Consider the following 13,563-nt stretch of genomic DNA (forward strand, 5'->3'; position numbering starts at 1 on the left):
ATGCTTGTTCTGTATTGCTAGTGAATGTTTTAAGCCTACTGTTGAGTGACTGTGGTACACTGAAGTAACATGATTGCTCAGGTACACTCTTTTCTTGTTCAGTGGGTAAGCTGGGGTGAGATCAGAGGATTTCTGTTGCCTGGTGTGACTGACAACAACAAAGTCCCCAGATCATATATCCTTCCAAGGATTGACATTTACTGAATGCAACTCTGAAACTTCTAAGAGGGTGTTGAAGTCAGTAGTGACTGGCGCTCAGATGGCATCTTCTATGCCCTCACTAGACCAGAAACAGCATGCACATCCACTGAACTTTTCATGCTCTTTCTCACTACAGATGCGGGAGGCGGATAATAATCATCATCTGCTACTTTCAAATAGCGGTGGCCGGATCATGTGCGGCTTTTTCGCCAAATTACATCTCCTACTGCATCTTCCGCTTTCTCGCCGGAATGGGCACATCTGGAATTGGACTGAATGCAGTATGCTTAAGTAAGTGACCTTGAGTGTCGAAGTAGAATGAGTGGAAAGAAGTGTGCTGAAGGGTGCAGGTGTGAAACTAGCCTTCTCTTCTAACTGTAGGAGACCTTTGCTTAGATTTGTTAAGAAAAATAAGAAAAAACTTTCAAGGCAGTTTAAATGTAGATAGTTGCACATGAAAGCAGCATTGCCGATACAATATCTGGCATAATAAATGACAAAGGTAAAAATAATATGGAACATTTAGACACCTTGGGGGAATTACTTTGAGACCTAGGTAATGTAAATGTTTAAATGGGTGGTCTGTAGAAGGTTAATGTTTACCAAAAGCTGGATTACCCAGGTTCTTGCTGTACACAAATCGGACTGCAGCAATTCAAAGTTGCCTACGTTCATTTAGCCCTTTGACATTAAGCATGGGCGTAAAATCCGTTCCGCTCGCGGATTTTGCGGATTTTCGGTAAATTCGCAATCCGCGAACTCTAGCGAACTTGCCGAAAATTCGTAAAATCCGTGCGAAGCGGATTTTTTGCTTGCCAACTAGAATACTATACAATTTCGCGGGAGTAAATACTTGCGAACACGTACATGCGGCGGGCAGCGACAATCTCGCAATTGCGAGATTGCAAAATTTGCAATTTCGCACAAGAAATCCACCAGCAGGCAGCATAAACCGTGAAAATTATGATTTTTATCAGAATAACTCCTCAGGTTGACATTTGCCTGCACTTTTTCTTTGCAAGGAGTCCATTTTGGGGGGTGGGGGTGGGAGGAAGGAAGTGCCCCACAGTCTCCAACTTCCTGTTCCTGTCCACCAGGCACCTCCCATTGCTTTCTTCATGTGCTGGTCACTTTGATTTGGATCTTGACCTGGAAGGGTTACTTTTGTGGATGCTGCTGGATATTTGGATTTTTGCAATACTAAAGCACTCAGCAGGTGCAAAAGTTCAATCTTATCATTAGTAACCATTCCCTGTAGTGCTTCCTGAGGGGCCGCTTCAGAGTTCATTTGCCTACTTGCAACTATTCTATGACCCTGCTCTGACCCTCACAGCAGGCTCAGAGAATAGCTACAAGTATACAACAAAGGTCCTGTTAAAAAAATTACACTGCAACAGAAAGCAATTACAGACAAAACTGAAAGCACTCAGCAGGTGCAAAAGTTCAATCTTATCATTAGTAACCATTCCCTGTAGTGCTTCCTGAGGGGCCCCTTCAGAGTTCAGCAAATTACAGATAAGGAAGCAGGTGCCAGCCAGACTGGAAGTTTAAATTCAGTGACACATTAATCAACCCCAAATTAATTCATGTCAGTTGAAGCAGGGCAGGTGTGCTTGCTTTTTTTCACCCCCATAATCTACAGTGATAAACCAACCAGAGGGTGGCAGTGATGTACCAGAGGGTGGCATGGGTGTACCAGAGGGTGGCAGTGGTGAAACAGAGGGTGCTGTGAACCTGTGATGATGAACCAGATGTAGAAACAACATAGTCGCGGCCGTTGCGAGCCGACAAGTAAGTTCGCAATTGCGAACTGGTACAGAACCCTCGCGAACTGGCAGAAATCCTTGCGAACATAAAAAAAAAATCCGCAAATTCGCGAGAGTTCGTGGATTTTGCGGATTGCGAATCCGTAAATACGCAAGTTCGCGGATTGCCAATTCGTAAAATCCACCCATGCTTATACATGTATTAGCTGGTATTTAACCCCTAAAATGAAAACGTGGTCGCATACCCATGTCTGACAGGAGGCTGTGGACGTTATCTCTGTGGCAGTACTAAAAATTCCACAGAGCTGGACATTGCTCAAAGCTTCCATATTTTTTATGTTCAGCTTTTGTCCACCAGAAGAACCCTATAGCACTTTCCCGTTACAAGGGCCCAAAGTTAACATTTTGTAAAAATTCATACATTCCCTCTTTTTTGGTGGCGCTAGCTCTAATACTGTTGCAGGGCCATATCATGCAGATTGCTGCCATAAAGCATAGCGTAGAAGGGCTTCTTGTCAAGTGAATCCCTAAACACTCTTGGGTGATGGGATTCGGGGACAGACGCAAGTGTTTGGGCTTCCTAAAAATTCCGCTAGCCTAGAAAGAAATACAGGTGGTCTACTAACATCACAATTTACAGAGGTGTAATAAGAGAGGTACAATACAGGCGTAACACAAATGCTATAGGGGCAGATCTACAAGAAAGTGCTGCTGCGTGGCACCGCAAGCCCTTTGGCTGCGCCACGCTGCAGCACTGTCAGAGCACAGGAATGCAACATATTTACAAGAATATGTCACATTCCTGCGCTCTCCCCTGCGCTGGCGCACAAACAGCTGCCAAACGCCGGCGCAGATACCCTTGCACCACGGTGCAAGGATGCCTGCGCCATGGGGAGATTGTTTTTGTGAGGGAAGGGGCACCTTCCTGCAAAAAAACAATCACTAAAGGCTTTTTCCTCTTTCAATGCGCGCTGTAGAATGCAGCACGCATTGAAAGAGGAAAAAACGAGGAGAAATGAAAACATTTCTCCTCGTTGCGTCTCCTTACGCCAGCTCTAGGGTGGCGTAGCATTCAGACGCATCTCCAGATTTACGATTTCTCGTAAATCTGGAGATGTGTCTTGTTCCATGGGTGTTGCGTGGGAACACCCACAGCAACACCCATGGAACACCCCTTCAACGCTAACTGCTGCGTGTGAAGGGGCCGTATTTACAAAGAGAGGAAAAGTCACGCAGGGTGGCTTTTCCTCTCCTTGCAAATATGGAGGAGCCCCCTGCGCCACCAGTACGTCAAGAAAAGTGACGTACTGGTGACGCAGGGGGCTTGTAAATCTGCCACAAAGTATTTTGTGTTACGCCTGTATTATACCCCCCATTACACCTCTGTAAATTGTCATGTTAATAGACCACCTGTATGTAGCGCTCTCGTATGACTTGCTGTTTTTCTTTAGTATTTTTTATGTTGGTTGTTATTATTTGACATTATTCTTGTGCTCATTGTTATTTTATCACTGTTATTATTTATTTGTTCTTTTTTTGAAAATTGAACAAAAAGGATTTACATAATGATAACTAAGTACTACCAGCTAAACCCAAGAGAAATCTGTAGGCGAAGTAGTGGTCCTACAGAAATATTTGCTTCCTTTATGCAACATTTGTGTACTAAGGAGTAAAGAAGCATTTGTGAGGGAGTAGGGAGATTAAAAGCCGGAGAATTGATATCTATAAATAATCGGAGATTTCAGAAGATTACAATATTTTAAGCTGCAAGGCATGTTTGAACCCATAATCATAGGTTCAAAGCCAACGACTTTCTCTTTAGGCCACATCACTACTTCTGTAAGGTCTTCCAAGCTTTAAATGCTATAAGCAGGAGTCGAAGTGGGCGGTGTCTGTGGGGCACGACGTGCCCTTACTTTTCTTTTTTATTAAGATTTTCTATCATATGAACCAAGGTACAGACACAATGCCATCAAATGCCCCATGCAGCAAGACTTACCACATTTGCAGTACAGTAACAGTAATACCAGTGCAACCATTCCCGCCCCATATCTGCCTGAAAGTTACCACCTACACATCTCCAAGCACAAGATCAGATCTAGAGCTGACAGTAAATAAGCTGTGAGTGGGCCCCAAATGTCTCTTGGGTGCGAGACAAAAGTTGTTTACAGTATACTATATCAGTGAGCCACTGTTTGGGCTTGGGTGCAGATAATTTGCCCTAGTGCATGACCACCCTCCATTTTGCCAACAGTAAAACCACTGCCAAAAATTACGATGAGCTGGTTGTTACTTTTTTACTAGTATCAGTAAGCATCAGTCCGCCTGCTTCATTACCATGGTCTATCACCATCTGTGCACAGTATTGCTGGATGAGAGCATGTTGGAACTGGAAAATTCTGGTTGGCTAAGGCGATGCCCCAGCCAAGCAGAACCTACCACTCCGCCGAAGGCACGCCAAAGGCAAGCCCATCTGCGCCGATCCGCGACCCGACCGCGGCCATCGCCAGGAACCCTGGACCTCCCACTACCCATCGCTACGACACTACCACCCTCCTCGCACTCAACCCTGGAAGACTTAAAGAATGCCACAGGCCTCACCGAACAAGACCCACTGCCAGTTCTCCTGCCTTCACTGCTGCCAGACACTCATGGCCACCCCGGCCTCCAACACCGCCAACGCCAGCACCGGTGATAGCCTAAAATGCATCCTCCTCAATGTATGCTCCGTACACAAACATGCCATGGAAATCTGGAACCTACTCAACTCTCTCTCGCCCGACATTGCCTTCTTCACAGAGACCTGGACCAACGCATCCTCTGCCCCGACATCAGCACCGCCATCCCAGACGGATACAAGATCCAGAGGAAAGACCACCCCAACCACCCAGGAGGGGGCCTCGCAATCACCCACAAGAGCACCCTCCGCCTCACCACCTCCAGCAAAACCTTCTCCTCTGCCAAAAAACTGCACTTCCAGATCCATACCTCCCCCAAAGTCACATTCCAAGGAACCCTCATCTACAGACCCCCGGCCCCCAAACACCCTTCGCCACCACCATCACTGACTTTATCGCATCCAACGCCATCGCCTCAACAAACTACATACTCATTGGAGACCTGAACTTCCACCTCAACAACCCCAGCGACCCCAACTCCACTATTCTTTGTGACTACCTCTCCAGCATCGGACTTAAACAACTCATCAACACACCAACCCACAGAGCAGGACACACCCTCAACCCCATTTTCACAGCAGGAAACAGCATCCAATTCAGCCACACAAAGCAGCAGCCAAAGACAGACTACCACTGCATACACTTCACCATCATCAAACCCAAGGCACCCAAACTAGCCCCACGCCCACCATGAAGGAACTGGAGCAAGGTTACCGACGAGCAACTTAACTCCACCCTCACCCGAGACAACCACACCTGGGCACCAGACTCAAACTATGTAGACAGAGAACTCCACACCTGGATCTCCAACTGGGTAGATGAGCTTGCCCCGTTTCGCAACCCCGACAGACAACGCCCTCGGAAAGCCGCCTGGTTCACCACCACTCTCCAAGAAGCCAGACGTACCTGCAGACGCCTGGAGAAGAACTGGAGAAAGACCAAGACAACCGAAAACCACACCACCTACAAGGACGCCATGACAGACTGCACAACCAGATCAGAGCCACTAAGAGGAGCTTCATCCACAACAAAATCCTGGACAACTACACCAACTCCAAGGACCTTTTCAGTGTCATTCAAGAATTCACCAACCCACGCAGTGAAGCCACAGACATCACTCCATCCCAAGACCTCTGCGACAAGCCTGGAATCTATTTCCACCTCAAGATCAAAAACCTCTACGTCAACTTCATCGACCATCCACCAGGCACCACAGACGGCTCCCCGCTCCCCAGAAACACCAGCCAGCCCACCATATCCACTGGACACCGATTACGACCGAAGACACCACCTCGACCATGAAAAGCATCCACTCGGGGTCCCCGACTGACCCCGGCCCCCCTCACATCTACCACAGAGCCGCGGCCACCATCACACCCGAACTACAACACACCATCAACACCACCTTCAAAACAGGCACCTTCCCTGACAACTGGAAGTGTGCAGAAGTCGGACCCCTGCTCAAGAAGCCCACAGCTGGCCCCACCGACCTCAAGAACTATCGGCCCATCTCGCTCGTCCCCTTCGCAGCCAAAGTTGCAGAGAAAACAGTCAACAGAAAACTGACACGATTCATTGAAGAGAACAGCATGCTCGACCCGTCCCAATCCGGATTCCGAAGTAACCACAGCACAGAGACCACCCTACTTGCCGCCACAGATGACATCCACAGCCTCCTGGACCAAGGCCACTCCGCAGCCCTCATCCTACTCGACCTATCAGCAGCCTTCAACACCATCTCTCACCGCACACTAGTCGCCAGACTACATAACACAGGCATACAAGGAACAGCCCTGGACTGGATCCAATCATTCCTCACTGGAAGAAGCCAAAGGATCAGACTACCACCCTTCCTCTCCGACCCCAGGAAAATCACCTGCAGAGTCCCACAAGGTTCATCCCTGAGCCCCACCCTCTTCAACATATACATGGCCCCCTCGCCGCCATCGTCCAACAACACGGCCTCAACATCATATCCTATGCCGACGACACCCAGCTCATCCTCTCCCTCACCAAAGACCCCACTATTGCCAAACTCAACTTCCAGAAAGGAATGCAAGATGCCGCAGTCTGGATGACCAACAGCTGTCTGAAGCTCAACGCCGAGAAGACAGAAGTCCTCGTCCTCTGTACCACCCCTTCTGCATGGGACAGCACCTGGTGGCCGACAGCCCTCGCGAGCCCACCTAGCCCCTCAGACCATGCCAAGAACCAGAATACCACCGCCAGACTCCTCCTTGGCATCCCACGACACAAACACATCAGCCAACACCTGCGAAGTCTCCACTGGCTCCCCTTGGAGAAAATAGTCGCTTTAAAAATCCCCACTCACGCCTATAAATGCCTACACAACAACGGACCCAAATACCTCAATGACAGAATCAACTTCCACATACCCAAAAGAAACCTCCGATCTTCCAATCTTGTATAGGACAAAACCCCTCGCATCCACAGAGCCAGAGCAGGCGGAAGATCATTCTATAACATTGCAGCCAAGACCTGGAACGAGCTACCGGCAGACATCAGACTCTCCCTCTCCCTGAACACCTTCAGGAAGACCCTCAGGACCTGACTCCTTGGCTAAACAGATCTGCAGACCCCCCCCCAGCGCCTTGAGACCCTCAAGGTGAGTAGCGGGCTTACAATTCCCTGATTGATTGATTGATTGACCACTCCCGAAAGTGGCAGTGATTGCACACACTGTTTAACCTGCGCTCACCCTTAGATAGTTTGGCACCTAGCGGTCAGGCTTACCACAAAGCCAATGCGTAAAGCACAGTACTCAGTACCCAGTCATAATAAATACCTTGAGTGTGAGAAGCTATCCTGGAATATGCTGTACACTATTCTAGTGGGCACCTTGCACAAGCCCAAACGACCCCTTATTGATGGTAGGTTAAAGACAACCTTTATAGAAAGCTATCCTAGTGGTAGCTGTTGAGAGCAGCCTTCAGGCTAAGTCTTGGAGGAATGTAAAGCAGCTTGTTTTATCAGTCTACAATCTCGTGAATGACCGAAAGGAAAGGAGAATCACACCAGGTATATATATATAAAATATATGTATTTATTCTAAACACATCCCACTAGTCTCTTTATGAGGCTAGAGGCAAAAATACATTCAGTATACTTAATGTCACACAGTATCACACAGTAAATTAGTACAATATACGTTGAGGTTAGGGGCGTACCAAACCATATATTAAGAAAGTGGTATAAGAACCACGACTTGACTAGACACAAGGCCTGTAGAATCGCTGGGGCCACAAGGAACCACCCAAGGTAGTGACACAGGGGACCCACAGGGAACGTGTGTAGTTTGAGAACACAGCCGCGAGACGCCGTTAGCTTCTATTGGGAAAGTCGGGGTTGGAAATTTAAAGATTGAGGACACTTACAAGAGGACTTTGAGCAAACCCCTTTAGACTTAAAGGGTTCTAGGGCCAACACCCACGGGTGCACCAGAGTACTTGAGTTACCTCACCCAGGGAAGCCGGGATTCCAAAGTGTTTGACACCAAACACAACATGTTTCCATGCAGCCATTCCAAAGTTAGCATTTACTGCGAGGTTATAATGCACTTAAGAGTATATGGTCTGGCTGCATCACAGAACAGCCTCAGAGAATAGAGTCCGAAAGCTGCAGAGGTGTCCTGCTCATGCATGGGCACCCTCTCACACGAAACCAAGCACCCTGCCTTCAGGATTGACAAGGCCTGCCATAGAGGTGACTGATAGGTTTCTATGTGCAGTGATTTAAGGTAGATATAGGTAACCTATCTTTCAAATGGAACATACTCCTGATTACTGGTGCCAAATGTATTGTAGGGCTGCAGACATAGAGCACCATGTTGTCCCCCTAGTGGGAATTGCTAAAAGGCCTCAGTCGGAAGTGCGATGTAGAAGCTGCATGCCTCTGGTGGATCACACATGCTAGGGGCTAGAGAGCGAGCACAAATAATATTCAGGACAGAGAGCATCCCTGTGGCCTACCCCTGTGTATGTGCAGTGCTTCCGATGTGTGACTAACGGTAAGCCCCCCGGTTCCTGGGTCAGTGTATAGCAGGCATATCCTCTGTAAGATTGGGGCATTTCCATGCCATTCAGGATTATAAACATGAACATCCACTCAAAGGAATCAAAGGCTGTAGTGGCGTCTAACAAATCTGACGCTGCATCCACAGTGGGGTCGAGTTGGTACATTAACATAAAAAGCGTGCGCAAATTGTGCGTTGTGGAATGAGTGGGTATAAAACCCAAATGGTCTGGCAGGCCCAAATTTGTCAGCATTGGTTTAAGCCTAGAGGCCAGTATTTTTGCCAGTATGTTGGCATCAGTGTTTAACAGCAAGAGTGGGTGATGCGACTAATAGTGGTCGGGCTGTTTGTTGGGTTTTAATAATTCAATGATTAAGGCTTCACGGAGGGATGGGGCCAGTATCTGCAGAGTGTATGCTTCCTCACCCATCGCATGTAGGTGTGGTACTAGTAGGTCCACAAACTCTATATAAAGTGTTGCTGTTAGGTCATCTAGGCCTGGTGCTTTCTCATGGGGGAACAACCGTATAGCATCTTTTACCTCGTCTCCAATATATTTGGCTGAACTAAAAACTCCCATATCCAGGGGAGAGCCTTGTTAGGACCAAATTGTCCAAATATTCAGCAATCGCTGCCTCCATGGCAGGGCCAGAGGCAGCATGGAGACAGGTACAGAAGTCCGAGAAAGCAGATTGAATGGCTTGTGTGCTATATTGGTCCCATATGGGTCGGTGATTTTGAAAATGTGAGTGTGTGCCCAGGTTGTCTTCAGTCTATTGGTCAGCCTATGGCCTGGATGGCATCCCTCCCCATATGCCCTTGCACATGGTGCTGAGAGAGGAGCTGCAGTTTCCGCTCCGCCGTGCCATTGTAGTTTGTATTTGCTCTCTAATGGTAGCAAGCATGCTCGGTCGGGGGGCAGCCTCATTGTTGTGTTCCAGGGTAACCAGTGCATGCTCTATCTTGTGTAAATGTGTGCGTATGTCCCATAAGAATCCTGCATGTGTACATATGCAAACCTCCCTGATTGTGACTTTCAACATCTCAAAAATTGTATCTGCCCCCTCCACAGACCCCACATTTTTAGTTAAAATAATCTATAATAGCTGACATCAGGCCCTTCCGGAACACCTGGTTGGACAGTGCAGTTGCATGACGTTTCCATGTAAATTGTGTAGGGATATGCATAGGAACTGAGACCACTAACTTTGCTGCCTCATGATCTTACAATGTTCTTGTTAGATGCCGAATCTCCACTGTCCAGGCACTCACCACCCGGGTTGCTAACTATTAATCCAGCCGGGACCACGAGCCTTGCACTGTGGTGGTAAATGTACCTTCCCGTCCAGCTGGGTTTTACAGCCTCCACAGTTCTACCAACCTATATTCCTCCTTGCTGTCACACTGGACTTTGGTAGAGTGCTTATCATAACAATCCGCTGTCACCGACCTAAATACCTAAATATGTGTCAGAATCCCCACCCCACTGGATGGTGAACGGTTGAATGCAGTGCCAGCAGTTCCAGGGCTGTGTATAGAATTCAGCGTCAACAATATTGGGCCCATAAGTATTTACTAGGGTCACCAAGATAAATACATAAACTGCCCTGCACTATTGCATATCAGCTTTGAGTGTCTGTTTTGGAGTGAGTGACATGGAAGGACACACCATTTTTATTTAATAATGGCGCGTCTATAGAGTATGAAGAGTATAAAGAGTAAAAAGAGGTTAAGTGAACTACCGCCCATCGGGTACACACAGCATTCTCTGTATGGTGTGTTAAGTTTGTATCTTGTAGGAGAGAAATTTGTATGTGATGTCTATCTAGGTAGGCAAGAACCTGTTGTGTTTTACATGGGTTGTTAAGCCCCCACATATTCCAGGTTAAAAGGCATATATGTCTTCTGGGCTGGGCCATGGTACCATGTTTTGAATGATAAGCACTTTCAGGTACATGCATCATTGAATGGCTTTGCGATTCCTTATTAGCGATTTTTAAGTAATCGCTAATAAGGTATCACAAAACGGAATGCATGATAAAAATTGCGATTTTGTAAGGAATCGGAAAAAATCGCAGAAAAATTTGCGATATCCCTTTTTTGCGAATTCGCAAATAGCAAAATCGCTATTTGCGATTTCGCTAATTGTGAGGTCGCACATTGATGCATGTTGATGACATGACAACCAGGAAATGTGCTGTCCAAGCCTCATTTTCATTGCTGAGGCTCAGTGGGAGGAGGGAGCTGGCTCTGGGAGCAGAGGAGAGTGAGAGGGAGAGAGACTGTGTACACCTGGAAAGAACAGCAAACTGGAAGCTGACAATCAAGCACAGGACAGCCAAAGTGCAAGGAAGAGAAAACTTAAATTCTCTGAAAAAGAATTAGAGACCCTAATTGAGGGTGTAGTGCACAGCAATGACAAGCTGTTTGGGAAAGCCTCACTGAAGGTTCCTGAGCAGGAAAAACGAAAAATATGGATTCGGATTCAGAACCAAGTAAATGCCATTGGGGTCACTCACCGTTCAACAGAGGAACTTAAAAAGAGATGGTACGATTTACGCAGTCGTGCCAAGACGCGCATTGCAGACCGTATCAAGGAGGCACAGAAGACAGGAGGGGAAACACCACCAGACACAGGAAACACTACCATGGCGGAATTAGTGGAGTCAACCATCCAGCCTGAAGCAGTTGTTGGAGTCACGCAGCTGGACACCTCAGGAGCTGCACACACGTCTGAAGGTAAGAGAAATGCATGTTTAAATTGCCCCTAGTACCTAAGTCAAGATGTTAGCAGAGCACAGCAGAAGCACACACTGTAAAGCCTGTATACTAGTACATTACTGAGGGAAGTGCATCATGGGAGTTGTAGTCAGGCTAAGTACTGACAATGACACACACACAGATATGCCAAAAACTGTTTGAAATAGTGTAGCAGATGTCCAAAAGTAAATTAAATGTATTAACTGTGAACTGTGACATGACCTCACAAGCATACATTGATGCAGTTTTGCACTGTTTAACCTCACAGATGCAGAACTTAATAAGGCCGGGGACAGTGATGGTCTGGAAATGCACCACAGCAGCGCATCAGAACATGAGGACACACCAGCTCTGCCAACTACCCAGTCACGTGTGCCTCATTCCCGTAGGTCACCTGTCCCAACACTGCGTCCCATGGCATCTGATGATGAGGGCAATGCTGCACCTGCAGTCAGTGTACGGCAAACAGTCATCGCAACACCCACACCAACACAGATCCGGAGAGGCAATTGTAGATCACAAAGGCAAAGACGCAGAGCACGCAGACCACAGCAGGTGGAGGCGACAAATCCAGTCTGGGCTGGCTTGGAGGGACAGATGCTCCGTTCACATCGCCTGCAGAGCAAGAACACTCGGTTAGTGAAGGAGGAAATTGCTAAGATGTCAGGCAACATTGCAGTACTGGCCAGTAGTGTCCAGGAACTCACAAAGGTCATGCAGGAGGGGCATGCATCGCGCAACAGACAGCACCGCCAACTGATGCAGCAACTCAAACACCAAGGAAAGACTAACAATAGGATGGCCACAGCCACGACACTGCTGGCGCGTAGATCAGTGACTATGCAGACGGAAATGTGTCACTGGAGTGGAGATGTTGCTAAAGCCCTACATCAGGTGACAAATGCAGTAGACATGATGAATGCATCCGGTAGTCAAGTGCACATGACTGCACAGGATGACAGTAGTGAGTGTGCCTCAAGCATGAGCAGTACAACAGTGCCTGTTGCAAGTGCAGTGAGACGCACTACTCGCAGCGCTACCCCATCCACTACCAACGAAAGGCAAGAAGATGCAGCGGCAGAAAGACGTCTGGGAGTTCGAGGGAAAAAACGCTAGTCTGCCATCCGGGCATTTTGCTTAAAATGGTGATTTAACCATTGACACACTGTGACCTAATCACTGACTCTCAAGTACATTTGATTTAACTTTTGATATTATTTTCTTAATTCCAATGAGTATTGTGACATTAGTCACTTTGGCTGTTTGCTTCTGTTCCCTGGTCACAAGACATTTTCATAAAGTATACTTTGCATTTCATTTAATGTGTTTGTGTCTTCATTACTCACCTCAGAAGTAATTCTGTGTGATCTCCAATCTGCGCCTGCGGCCTTCTGCTGCGCCTGTGTCTTGTTGGGCAGGGTGGTGTGGCACTTGTTAGTTTCCATCCTCCGAGTCACTGTCAGACAGCTCCAGTTTCAAACCTCCCTTTGTCGCTATGTTGTGCAGCATGGCACATGCTGCCACTATCTTGCAGCATTTGACGGGACTGTATTTCATTGCGCCTCCGCTCTTATGAAGGCGCCTGAATCTGCTCTTGAGTAGGTCAAATGTGCGCTCAATCACGTTCCTTGAAGAGATATGTGCTGCATTTTATCTCCTTTGTGCGGCTGTGGCTGGATTCAGATATGGTGTCAGCAGGTAATTTCGCAATGCGTATGCGCTGTCACCTACATGTGAGGGAAGAAATGTTGTCAGTGGTTGTTTGAGTTTTACATTTGTACAAGGAATGGAAAAATGTATTGCACATAATTACCTAGCAAATGTCCCTCTCCAAACTCTCCCCTTGCTAGACGGGTCTGAATGCCACTTTGCCTGAAGATATAAGAATCATGTGCACTACCAGGGAATTGTGACACAATGTCCGTTATAATGTTCTTTGCGTTACACACCACCTGAATATTCGGAGAATGATAACTTTTCCTATTGCGATACATATATTCCTGAGCTGCAGGGGGACATATCGCCACATGGGTGCAATCAATACAACCCAGTACTTGGGGGAAGCCAGCAATTTGATAAAACTCCTGCTTGGTCCTAGCTATTTCATTGGCTGTGGTAAGAAAAC

General features: G+C 47.3%; 1 protein-coding gene across 1 annotated transcript in view; it reads left to right on the plus strand.

Moving 5' to 3' along the window:
- Positions 1–13,563, plus strand: part of LOC144782831 (solute carrier family 22 member 6-A-like) — a 433,852-nt gene that overhangs the window by 62,061 nt on the left and 358,228 nt on the right. Inside the window, exon 3 of the mRNA XM_078662104.1 lies at positions 338–492. Coding sequence (XP_078518230.1) covers positions 338–492 — 155 coding nt within the window. The remainder of the gene's footprint in view (positions 1–337; positions 493–13,563) is intronic.

The sequence above is a fragment of the Lissotriton helveticus genome, chromosome 9 (assembly GCF_964261635.1).
Source record: "Lissotriton helveticus chromosome 9, aLisHel1.1, whole genome shotgun sequence".
NCBI lineage: Eukaryota > Metazoa > Chordata > Amphibia > Caudata > Salamandridae > Lissotriton > Lissotriton helveticus.